The sequence below is a fragment of the Papaver somniferum genome, unplaced genomic scaffold (genome assembly GCF_003573695.1).
Source record: "Papaver somniferum cultivar HN1 unplaced genomic scaffold, ASM357369v1 unplaced-scaffold_74, whole genome shotgun sequence".
Lineage (NCBI taxonomy): Eukaryota > Viridiplantae > Streptophyta > Magnoliopsida > Ranunculales > Papaveraceae > Papaver > Papaver somniferum.
Window position 1 is genome coordinate 157,181 of NW_020650304.1, and position 12,251 is coordinate 169,431.

The 12,251-nt window shown below is 36.8% G+C and overlaps 2 protein-coding genes and 1 long non-coding RNA gene across 3 annotated transcripts; 1 reads left to right on the forward strand and 2 right to left on the reverse strand.

Moving 5' to 3' along the window:
* Window positions 1-1,250: 1,250 nt before the first annotated feature.
* On the forward strand, window positions 1,251-2,399 carry LOC113344147. Its single transcript, XR_003357672.1, has 2 exons — window positions 1,251-1,823; window positions 1,911-2,399. It is a non-coding gene; the product is annotated as an uncharacterized LOC113344147 (long non-coding RNA).
* A 1,475-nt stretch (window positions 2,400-3,874) lies between these two features.
* LOC113344138 (BTB/POZ and MATH domain-containing protein 3-like) lies at window positions 3,875-6,088 on the reverse strand. The gene is made up of 8 exons (XM_026588171.1): window positions 6,077-6,088; window positions 5,870-5,975; window positions 5,565-5,663; window positions 5,404-5,464; window positions 4,486-4,792; window positions 4,224-4,383; window positions 4,107-4,127; window positions 3,875-3,972 (listed from the first exon to the last, which is right to left on the reverse strand). Exons 1-8 carry the CDS (start codon window positions 6,086-6,088, stop codon window positions 3,875-3,877), a joined length of 864 nt encoding a protein of 287 aa, XP_026443956.1.
* Window positions 6,089-9,997: 3,909 nt separating this feature from the next.
* On the reverse strand, window positions 9,998-10,561 carry LOC113344139 (BTB/POZ and MATH domain-containing protein 4-like). Its single transcript, XM_026588172.1, has 2 exons — window positions 10,173-10,561; window positions 9,998-10,007 (listed from the first exon to the last, which is right to left on the reverse strand). Exons 1-2 carry the CDS (start codon window positions 10,559-10,561, stop codon window positions 9,998-10,000), a joined length of 399 nt encoding a protein of 132 aa, XP_026443957.1.
* Window positions 10,562-12,251: the final 1,690 nt, after the last annotated feature.

The window sequence follows — 12,251 nt, forward strand, 5'->3', positions numbered from 1 at the left end:
TAAATGGCTTAAATTTTTGAGTAGAAGAACCATTAACCAAAATCGAGAGATGGGCTGAAGAAATACACCATTTCATCCAAGACCATTTAGAACCAAATCCATATCTATTGAGAATATTAAATAGAGCATTCCAAACTTACTTGAAAACCCTATTTTCTTTTTCCTCTTTAACTCGCATAACGGGCAAGTTGGAAGAAACTCCAACAATGTCAATCCTCCCAGAAAATTATCCCCCAAGTCTAGGAACCTAAGTATAACTGTGCCTCGGTGGATGATTATGCCTACAGATGGCAATTGTATTGGTATTTACGGCCTATATTACCTTCGAAAATAATATATGCAGACATTGGCACATGCCTCAATTTTGCCATCACATGCGCTTAATTTTTGACAATGACTTCTACCTCTAGTTGCTAAACAGTCTCCTTATGTAGAAGGCAATAACATGCTTCTATGTTCTTCTTTGCTGTCCTGCCATTTGTTGATATGCTCGAGTAAAAAGGAAAAACATTTTTCGTTTTACACATGATCTCATGGCTAACAGGATTAAGCTGTCTAGTTTCTTTTTTGGCTTAAAAATAGATGCCAATTTCCTAGCATCACTTTGATTAACATTTTTGAAGCTTTACTATGTATCGAGTTGTAGAGTAATCACTAATTAGAATACATAGTATCTGAATATGGTCAACGTATCCATCAAATTTAGTTGGGCAGGTCTTGACACCCCAAATTAAAAGTCCAAAAGCTAACTAATTTAAGCCCTTATAAGCTAGTCCAATATTTCGATAACATTGCATCAACTTCCAAGTCCCGAGTCCTATCTCTATCTGCTAACTCTCCGACCCATCGTTCGACTCACTTTTAGCTTGGTCAACGTGAGACAGTTAGACCAGGCTCCAGCAGTTTGTATGTACCCTCTGTCCATTTTTATCTGTCCTAATTTTTACTTTGATTTGTCCATTTTTATCTATCCGTTCTATTTATAGACATACTTTTACCTTAAGCTATCAAACATACCTTTTTTTTATACAATTATAAAATCATTTTTAATATAAACTTAATTAAAAATCATAAATATCATCACCAAATATAAGGAAAAAATCCACTCAATATTTTTTTATATTAATTTCGATTCCTTTTTTAAATAAAAACATGTATGGGTAGTTACAAAATTCATAATACTTCTATTTATTCTTACATTTCCTTTTCATCTGTATTAATCTGTATTAATAAAAACATTTATATGTAGTTACAAAATTTCAAAAATTTATGATAAAATATTTCTTTACAATATCATAATAAGCTATAAAAAACCAAGGTGATACTAGTTGAGCTATAAAAACACTAGCCATATTATTTGGGATACACAAAAACCATATCATGTAAAATTGATACAAAAACTCCATTTCAAAGTATAATGATTTAAATTTAGTTTTTATTAATTTTTATAATCTATCCTACCCTTTACTGTATATATCCTTATCGATCCATCTTCTCCACTCGTCTAATATTTCATTTCTTCATTCTTCTCCCCACCGCCACCAGCTGCTCCTCCGACCGCAACACCACCAATAAGCCACTGTCACTTCAAGATCTGCCGTGATCACCGTCGCCTCTTCCTCTAGCACCTCCTACTCCTTCTCTCAGACCGTCGTACCCGTTATCAATTTCTGATCCTCCATCAACGCCAGATCCGCCTCCTCTTCGTCCTCCTTCCTCACCAGCACCACTTACACCTTTTCCAACTCCAGTACAATCAAATCTCACTTCTAAATCACCTCCACCATCACCACCGCCAATTTTACGACCTTCGATTAGTTCGGGTATGATTAATTTTGGTTGATTTTTAATTTATACTGATTTTGTTCAATTGGTATTTAATCTCTCAATGAAAATCTTAATTTGGTCAGATCCAATTTGTTTTTGAAAAATTTAGCGATGGTTGGATTTGTTCGAAGCGGTGAAAATGGTGGTTTTATGAATATTTGGTGGTGGTGGGTGGTGGATGACGTTACCATAAGTTGCTGGTTGGTGGTGGCGGTGGTATGTGAGCTGGTCGACGGCATTGGCGATGGTCCACGATAATGGTGGTCGGCATCGGCGATGGTAGAGTCGATTCCTAACTTAAGAAGAAGTATGAGAAGAAGGTGTGGGAGGAGGAAGCAGAGAACAAATATGGGGATACCTTAATGCTTTGGAATTTCCTTATAAAAAGGAAGAAGATTATAGAATCAATTCCTACCTTCTGGTCAACTGCTGTTGGTGTAATCTATCCTTCACCCATTATTCATTTTTTTTCTAAGATTTGGTTTCTTGGTCCCCAGTTTACATGTTGATTGTAGTGCCTTATTGACTTGTATATGCCTGTTTGGATTGGCAATTTTATCATTTGCAGTTTATGGGTTTACCTTTGCTTCAAAAACTCTTGACTGAAGAAGACAAGAAGGTTTGACTCTGATACGTGATCTGAAATTTATAACTCTATATGATTATGTTTCATGATATTCCTTTTGATACATGTGATGATTTTCCCTGATCTATATATGTCGAGGGATTAGTTGTTGAAACCTGACATTCTAATCAGTGAATGTTTGACACTAACATTATGTTTTCATCTTATTTTTATGATGAAACCAAAATCATTTTCATCGTATTAATAATGAAACCAAAATGGGTTTCATCTAATTTTTGACCGGTGGTGGTGGTGGGCGGTCGTGGTGCTGGTGGAGGTGCGGCCGTTGGTGCTGGTTTTGGTCGGTAGTGGTCAACGGCGTTGGTGATCGGTGGTAGACGGTGGTTGACGGCGGTGTGGTGATGGTGGTGGACGGCGACAGTGGAGCGGTCGGCGGTGGTGACGGTCGGCGGTGGTAGACGGTGGTTGACGGTGGTGGTGGTGTGGCGGGGTAATGGACAGTGGCGATGGTTGACGGCGACGGTGGTGTGGCGGGGTGGTGGACGGCGGTGGTGGTCGTCAGAGATGGTGGTGCAGTGGCGGTGGAGGTGCAGTGGTGGTGGTCGGAGGTGCAGTGGTGGTGGTCGGAGGTGGTGGTTGGCGGTGATGGTGTTCAGTGGTGGTGGCACGATGGTATGATGTTGTTGGTGGAAATTATAAAATTAAAGGTGGGGTTGATTTTTGTTTTTGTTGGGGTGATTTAAACTAGAAGGGTAATATAAACAGTTTATGTTAAATGAGATTTTTGTGAAAAAATTGTTTTGTTAGAGTTTTTGTGCATGGATAGCGCCACCTCTGATGTTGTAACTCGCGGACTATCCTAAAACAATAATAATATCCAAATTAGAATTTTTAACACTAATAATTTTAATTTTGGTAATAACGTAATATTAAATAGACTAGTCAAGGACTAGTCACAATATTTTATAGGATTTCCTTAATATCTTGACAAAGTCAAAGTGGACTCTTGATTTATGACGGATGGAGTATTAATTAAACGAAAACTCTAGACTCACTTCGAAAATCCACCAAGTAACCACTGAGCGACACAACAACCCTGACCCCACCCCACTTTATGCGCCTCTAATCCCGATGGTCGAACCATCACCTTACTGCCGCACGATCTGTTCACGGTGGCTTTCTCGGTGGAAAGCTTCGGTGATTCTAGCACCACTCAAGACTACTATGATATATATCAAAAAGAAAAAAAAAAGAAAAATCAAATAATTCCACTGTATAATGCATAAAACACTATGTAATTCGTAGTTCTAGCACAACTGCGACAACACACCAGAAAATTATACACAAAGTTAGAACATTTAGGAACCAGCTATCCCAAGCGATGGTGTTGCAGAAACATTAAATTCTCACAGGTGTTGTTATTGTTGATTTTGAAATTCTTTTCCTGCGAAGTATTGGACTTCATTTTTTATCAACCAGTACACCAGTCTCCAACAGATCTGTCAATAATGAGGGATACCACTTCTCCAAATATGCATACCCTTCCGACTTCATAACCCCTACACGCAAAACATTTTAATGGTTAAGAAAATAATTGTTCATCCAGAAACAGAAGATATAAATTGGTACTCCTCATGAAATCTATAAAAATAGCTAACTGCTTTCTTAGAGTGCTAAACACAATGGTACTCACCTCCCAAATTTTCAGGTTTAGCTACAAATTTTAGACAGATAGTTTTCAGTTGCAGGCATTGGTGTTGTTATGCTATGGCCAGTGTTATTGCAACAGTACTTGCGTTTATTTTTTTACATAATTTAGCCTCACACATGAGTCTCAATCGTGGAAGATCAAAGCGATCTGCTGCAACTAGCAGATGTTGCAAGATTGTTGTTGAAGTGCAAGGAGAGTCTGAAACAGAAAGTTCATGTGATTCTGGAAGTTCATCTGAGTATAGAAATAGCAACATGACCTGCATCACAGGATATAATCAAACGTAGTGGTACTAGTAAAGCATACATGTTCCTGGATGTTTTGAAGCTAAAGCATAAAAACAAAATAATGAAAACCTTACCTTAAAAGCAAAGGGTTCAAACTCTTCAATAGAAATTGTTTCCATGTTTGTATTACCCACTAATCCAAAAAACTGAGCTTTAAATACTGGAGATCCACCTGCAAGAATCAACTTATGGGATCCGAAGAATTCATTTCCAACGTGAAAAGTAACATCAAAACCAATTTCAGAATCTAGCAAACCCTTGAGATTCTGAATCATATCTGACGGAAGAACCGGAATAACATAATCTTTCTCCTCCTCAGCACGAGTTTGCACTGTATCATCAATAGTTTGAAGTGTTCCATCACGAGTTTTCACCACTCGGCTATACAACGGATGCGAAGGAAATCATCCTTGATATAAGTTGATCTCTCCAACTCTGACCTCTTCATATACTGTGTGTATCCCCTGAAATTAATCCATATAGAAAAGTCATTTATGCGCTTGGTTGTTCTCAATATTGTTAAGAATTATGATGACATTCTAGAGTATTCTGCATATCTTTGCATATTCTTTACATTACTCTAGGATATACTGCACTACTCTAGGATATACTGAATATCTTCAGTATATGTTAGTTTCCTTGTTTCTTTAATATTCTGTAATATATTTGTTTCCTAGTTTTGCTTGTATCTCTTGTATAGAAGGAGTAGAACTCCGTTGTAATAAAAACAATCAATATATATCAATCTTGATTCCATAACATCTCTTGTCATGGCATCAGAGCCACACAAGATCCAATCTTCCGCTGCAAACCATCAATAATCCGTTCAAAGCCTGAAATCTTGTTTATCCTGTTTTTCTATTCTAATATTTACCTCTCATCATGTCTCGAGAAGATTCCTCACCCATTACAGTGAAGTTCGATGGAACCACTATAACCACTGGTCTTTTCTCATAAGAAGTTTTCTCAAAGGAAAAGGATTATGGAAGTACATAGATGGTGCAGAAAAGTGTCCTGCAAAAACTATTTCACAGAAAACAGACAAAAATGAGCCTTCAACCAGTGATAGTCACAAATATTAGGAGATCAACAATCACAAAATTCTTACATGGATCGAAAATACTGTGATTACATATATCAGCATGCAACTTACCAACTTTGAAGTCGTAAAAGAAGCATGAGACTTTCTTTCCAAAAGGTACACACAAATCAATTTTGCTCAACGTTACAAACTTGAACAAGACATTCGATCCTTGAAACAACAGAATGATCAGACAATATCATATTTTCAAACAGAGATGTCTGTAATATGGAATCAATTGGCACTAATGGAACTTAGATGGACCACTGATGCACAACTGTAGGAAAAATATCGAGAAGAGTCACGGTTAGTTCAACTTCTTATGTCCTTAAAAGACGAGTTTGAATCTGTTAGAGCATCAATTCTACATAGATCACCTCTATCCACGGTGGAAGATGCATTAGCAGAACTGATCACTGAAGAAACAAGAAAAAGAATTAAGCCAGATATCTCAGCTTTCTTTGCTGCATCTTCAAGACCAAACTATAATCCTCAGAAGAATTCATCAAGCCGTGACATATCTCAGTTTCAATGTCACAACTGCAAGCAACTTGGACATCTAGCCAGAAACTGTACTCAATCACCAGCTCAGCCATCAATAACATCTCAATCCCTATCTATATATCAATGTAACTATTGAAAGGAGTATGGACATACGGTGAATAACTGCACATCACCAACATCCAGAAATATGCACGAGAAAAGGAGGAACTTCAATGCAAATACTTCGACAAGATTCACCGAAGCACCTGTTTCAACTGAGCTAGAAAAGAAACATGAACCGTCTATGCCTGACATTCAAGAGATGATCAAACAAATCATGTCAATTGGTAATAATCCCACAATAGCTTCTGCTCTTGCAATTCCTATAGGTATATACTCAACTGGTTGGTTTCTCGATTCGGGTGCTTCTAGCCATATGACTTATAATCCTCAATTCTTTGAAAGTTTGTATCCAATAATAACTCCTAGAATTCATACTGCTGATGGGTCTGAATTAACTGCAACTCATACCGGTTTGGTTGAATCTTCCAACAATTTGTGTATTCCTGATGTACTTCTTGTTCCCAAGATAACAATGAATATTATATCTATTGGGCTAATATGTGATCAAGGGTTTAAAATTCACTTCCTTCCTTCTGGTTGTGTTATACAGGATCCAAGGACGGAGAAGCTAGTTGGGATAGGTCGTAGAGTGGGTCGACTATACCTCCTAGAGATGCTCATTATTCCTCCACAACTCAAAAATCAAGTTGTTGTTGCTTCAGCTTCTATATCACCATCTACCACTTCTCCATTCATGTCTTGGCACTCTAGGTTAGGGAATATTTCCTTTTATCGTCTTAGATACATGATTAATAAAGGTTTATTAGGGTAAACTCAACTAGATAAAGAACCTTGCTGCATTTCTTGTAAGATGGCCAAACAACCGGCATTTCCCTTTAATAACAGTACAACTTTTTCAAGTGCGCCATTTGATCTTATTCACTCCGATGTTTGGAAAAAGTCACCAATTGCTTCTAAAGGAGGAGACTTATATTATGTGATTTTTATTGATGACTACACAAGATATACTTGGATATATCTTTTCAGCTCTAGATCAAATTTCCTTAAAATATATATTGATTTTTCCACTATGGTCAAAACCCAATTTACAAAAACTATTAAAACCTTTCGTGTTGATCAAGGCGGGGGACTATATATCAAATCCTTTTAAAGATTTTCTCAAGTCTGAGGGTACTATTCTTCAACTATCTTGTACAGAAACTCCTGAACAAAACGGTGTTGCAGAACGTAAACACCGTCACATAGTAGAAACTGCTAGAACTCAATTGTTATCTACTTCCGTTCCATCTAAATTTTGTGGGGAATATGTTTTTACTGCTGTATATACAATAAATCGTGTTCCAACAGCTGTTATAGATGGAATATCTCCATATGAACGTCTTTATGGAGAAATACCCAATTATTCAGAACTTCGTGCTTTTGGTTCAACCTGTTTTGTTCTCCTTCCAGAACGTGAACGTAACAAACTGAGTAAAAAGAATTCAATATGTGTTTTCTTAGGGTATGGAATTGAACATAAAGGATATCGTTTTTATGATCCAACAAGTCAAAAACTCCATGTCTCTCGTCATGTAACTTTTTGGGAGAAAATACCATATTTTTCTCTTCCAAAAAGTAAGTCTTCTGAAAATTTTACGTATGAAGATCCTTTTGAAGTTGAGTTCTCTCCATCTCAATTTGTGTCTTTCATTCCTAATCCCGAGATGAGTGCACCGCCAGAAATTCACCAATCCTCTACACCAGATACTCTAGATACACCTAAATCATTATGGAACCACTCTATAACTCATCCTGGCACTACTTCTCCTGAACAGCAGGATCCTGCATCTGAAGTACCTACCATGGCTCCTCGTGAACGACATCCACCAGCTAAGTTTTCTGACTACCACTGTTATCTCTCAACTATCTTACCCTTGTATGAACCAAAGAGTTACAGGGAAGCATCAATCACTCCAGAATGGAAGCACTTAATGAAGAATGAATTAAAAACTCTTGATAGAGATGCGACATTTGACATGGTAGATTTACCACCTGGAAAATATGTGGTAGGATGCAGATGGGTGTATAAGATTAAGACAAGATATGATGGTTCAATCGAACGTTATAAATCTCGTCTTGTGGCTAAGGGATGTACTCAAGAGTATGGTGTTTATTATGAGGAAACATTTTCACCGGTAACTCGTATGATAACCGTCCGTACTCTTCTTGTTATTGCTACTTCTCGTGGATGGGATCTTCACCAAATGGATGTTACAAAATCCTTCCTTCACGGAGATCTTGAAGAAGAAGTATACATGCAGCCACCTCCAGGATTGCCTCATTCTCCAAATCAAGTTTGTAAACTTCGTCGAGCATTATATGGTATTAAACAAGCACCTCGTGCTTGGTTTGAGAAGTTTAGCAATGATGTTACTCAACATGGGTTTACTCAAAGTGCGTATGACTCTGCCATGTTCATTAAAAGGTCAGAAAAAGCAATTGTTCTTCTTCTTCTATATGTTGATGATATGGTTATTACTGGAAGTGATTTGGACGGTATCAATGCTCTGAAATCACAATTAAGTTTGTCCTTTGAAATGAAAGATCTTGGACATCTAAAATACTTTCTCGGCATTGAAGTTGATAGATCATCTGAAGGATATTTTATATCTCAGGTAAAGTACGCTACTGAAATTCTTCATCGTGCAGGATTGACTGATAATAAAATAGTCGATACTTCTCTTGAGGTAAATGTTAAATATAATCATACAGACAGAGAAGTTTTATCCAACCCTACATTGTATCGGCAACTAGTGGGCAGTCTCAATTATTTGACTATGACACGTTCAAATATTAGTCATGTTGTGCATATTGTAAGTCAATTTATGCCAGCTCCATGCTCAACACATTATGCAGCTGTTCTTCGAATCCTGCGTTATTTCAAAGGTACGTTATATCAGGGGCTATATTTCTCTTTTACATTTGATCTACAACTCAAGGAATATTTTGATTCTGATTGGGCTGGTGATGTAACTGATCGTCGATCAACTACTGGATATTGTATGTTTCTTGGTAATTCTCTAATTTCCTGGCGTAGTAAGAAACAATATGTCGTTTCTCGTTCAAGTGCTGAGGCAGAATATCGAGCTTTAGCTCATACTACATCAGAGATTGTCTAGCTACGTTAGCTTCTTGGTGATATGGGAGTTCAACTTTCATAACCTACTCCATTATTTTGTGTTAACAAATCCGTTGTTCACATTGCATACAATGATGTCTTCCATGAACGAACACAACACATTGAAATTGAGTCACTTTGTGAGACATCATTACAAGAAACGGACCATTGGGCTGCATTATGCTCCTTTGAAATTACAGATAACAAAATTTTTTTCACAAAAAAACATCCCTCTAAACGACTTCAGTTTCTAAGTTCCAAACTCAATATGTGTTGTAGACCATCTCTAGAATTATGATGACATTCTAGAGTATTCGGCATATTCTTTACATTACTCTAGGATATACTGCATTACTCTAGGATATACAGAATATCTTCAGTATATGTTAGTTTCCCTGTTTCTTCAATATTCTGTAATATATTTGTTTCCTAGTTTTGCTTGTATCTCTTGTATAAAAAGAGTAGAACTCCATCGTAATAAAAACAATCGATATACATCAATCTTGATTCCATAACATCTCTTATCAAATATAAGTGTTCATGACAAATATGTATCAACGGATTGGGGAGGAAATAAGTTTTTTCCCCCTCAAAGCTCACTAGGAGATTTCGTTCATAAAATCTAATTCCTATTTGAAATAGTTCGCCCAGGTCAACTTGCACTGTGTATATAAAGCGGAGCCATAAATCGTTTTTGCAGTTAAAATACCTAAACTACACAAAACTATTGTTTATAAACAGCTTCGTAACCTGATCAATTATTACCCGTAAGAACTGATGTTTATAAACAGCTGTAATATTCAAAAGTATTTTAAACCAGGGGATTCGGAAAAACGCGTTCGAACCATGACACGACAGTGACCCAATTGCCTGTGTCAGTTGTTGCACACTGGGAAAATATATGAATGCAATCCATATTCAAAATAATTTAAAACTATAGGAAAAGACGTACGTACCAGGAACCAGCAACTCCTTGTGTGAACGTTAATGGTGATTTCACAGTATAAATTTTATGAACACCGTGTTTCCCTTTCTGGCTTTGGTCGAGCAATTTAAACTCAAAGGTTGCCCTAACATTTCCAGGGCTTACGATCTTAAGGTATACGGATACGTACTCCCGGCTATCTTGTTTATCGCCGTCTGGATAAAAAATTATAACCCAATCATGACCACAAACTGTAAATGTGCGACTACTCATGGATTTACCAACTCCAATTCCCTTTGCTAGAGAAAATCCTTTTATCTTATACTCATGGGAACCATTCACAGTTTCATAAATCGACTCCGACGATAAAACCTTGTGATTAGTTTTAGACTTCGAAAATACCGGCCATATTGGGGCCATGATCGATCTTTAAATACTCTTGGAACTAACTTAGAATCTAGGTCAGAAGCGTGAAAGAAATAAGAAAAGGATAGTAAACGCAGGGGATTTTTCTGGACTTGGCTCCTCCTTTTGTAGGAAAAGAATACAAGTTCAAATCCTAAGAAAATTCTGATTTCATAAGTAGTAAAACGATAGAACTTCGATTCCTAGGAGTAGTCTAATTACCTGATTTTAAATCTCTTTTTTTTTTTTAATCCTAATAAACCTGGTCTGTTCTAAATCCGAAGTTGAGCTAACGGTAACTTTTTTTTTTCTTCTCCTTTCACATGAACGATATTTTTGGGGACATAAGCCCAAAAGATATATAATTACTTTGGGCCTGACAAAATGGGTAACCTGCAGGCTGCAAGTGCAAGAGCATACACCACAACCACAATGGCGGCTAGTGCGTAGTTCTATTGAACTTCAAGAACTTCAAGACACGTGTAGAGCCGCATGGTTCTCAAACTAGCTAGGTGCCTGCAGCTCCTGTAAACTAAAAAGACATATTTAAGCCAATCCTCTCTTATAAGGGTTTGACAAACTTACTTGAAAACCCTATTTACTTTTTTCCTCATGAATTAACTCACATCACGGGCAAGTTAGAGGAAGTTGCAACAATGTCAAACCTCCTGGAAGACATTCTCCAGGAAATATTCTCAAGGCTATCAAGGAAGTCCCATTCTCAGTTTAGGTGCTTGAGCAAGTCTTTGTTTACACTACAGTCTATATCCATCATAAATGAAAATATTCTTGGGACCGTCTAGCAAAATTATTTTATATATCGATAAATGAATATATTTATTTAGAAAGAATTTTTAACTTTTTACATATATATATATATATATAATTACGATGTTTCCCAACCAGAAATTGGTCAACTGGAAGAAGACATTTTAGAATTCATCGATGTCATTTTTGGGTTACTCTATAGGAATGCTTGTCGAATATTTTTTGAACCATCCTAATGAGAATGATGCAGTTATAGAATCTCCCATGGACAAAGAAATTTCTGATAATAAATTAAACGAACTTTCCCGAACTAGATAATAGCAACACCATACCTAATATATAATCAACAGAGACAATTCAAGCAGTAACATCACTCCACTGTACTGGTTTATTTGATTTTTTTTTCTTTTTTTCTTTTTTCTGATATTGCCAATGACGTTGGAGGAGGTAGCACTGCTATAAGCACTTGTACCATATTGTTAAGAACCTTTGGAGAGATAGACGTTTAATATACAGAAAATGGGCTATTTGATCAAAAAGATATTTTTATCCGGTTGAGATGGACGGATAACATATTGGTTTGAGTGAAATGAACGGATGCCACAATCGTTTCAATTTAGACATTTGTAACCCACTAGTTCTTTAAACATGAAAAACATCGACTTCCAGATCTATCTCTTTGCTAGCTTTTTTCTTCTACCACAAACAACATTTTTTCCTCCTCCATCTTCATCAGCAGAAAACCAACACCACCAGAATCATTATTATCTCCACCACCATCAACATCTCGTTCTCCACCATCAGAAATGCCAACAACAATATCATCAACACCACCACCACCGTAAAAACCAACACATCATCTCCACCACTATAAACAACAAACTCACCATCAAAAAACACTACCACCACCATCAACAACATCACCGAATTCCTTCAT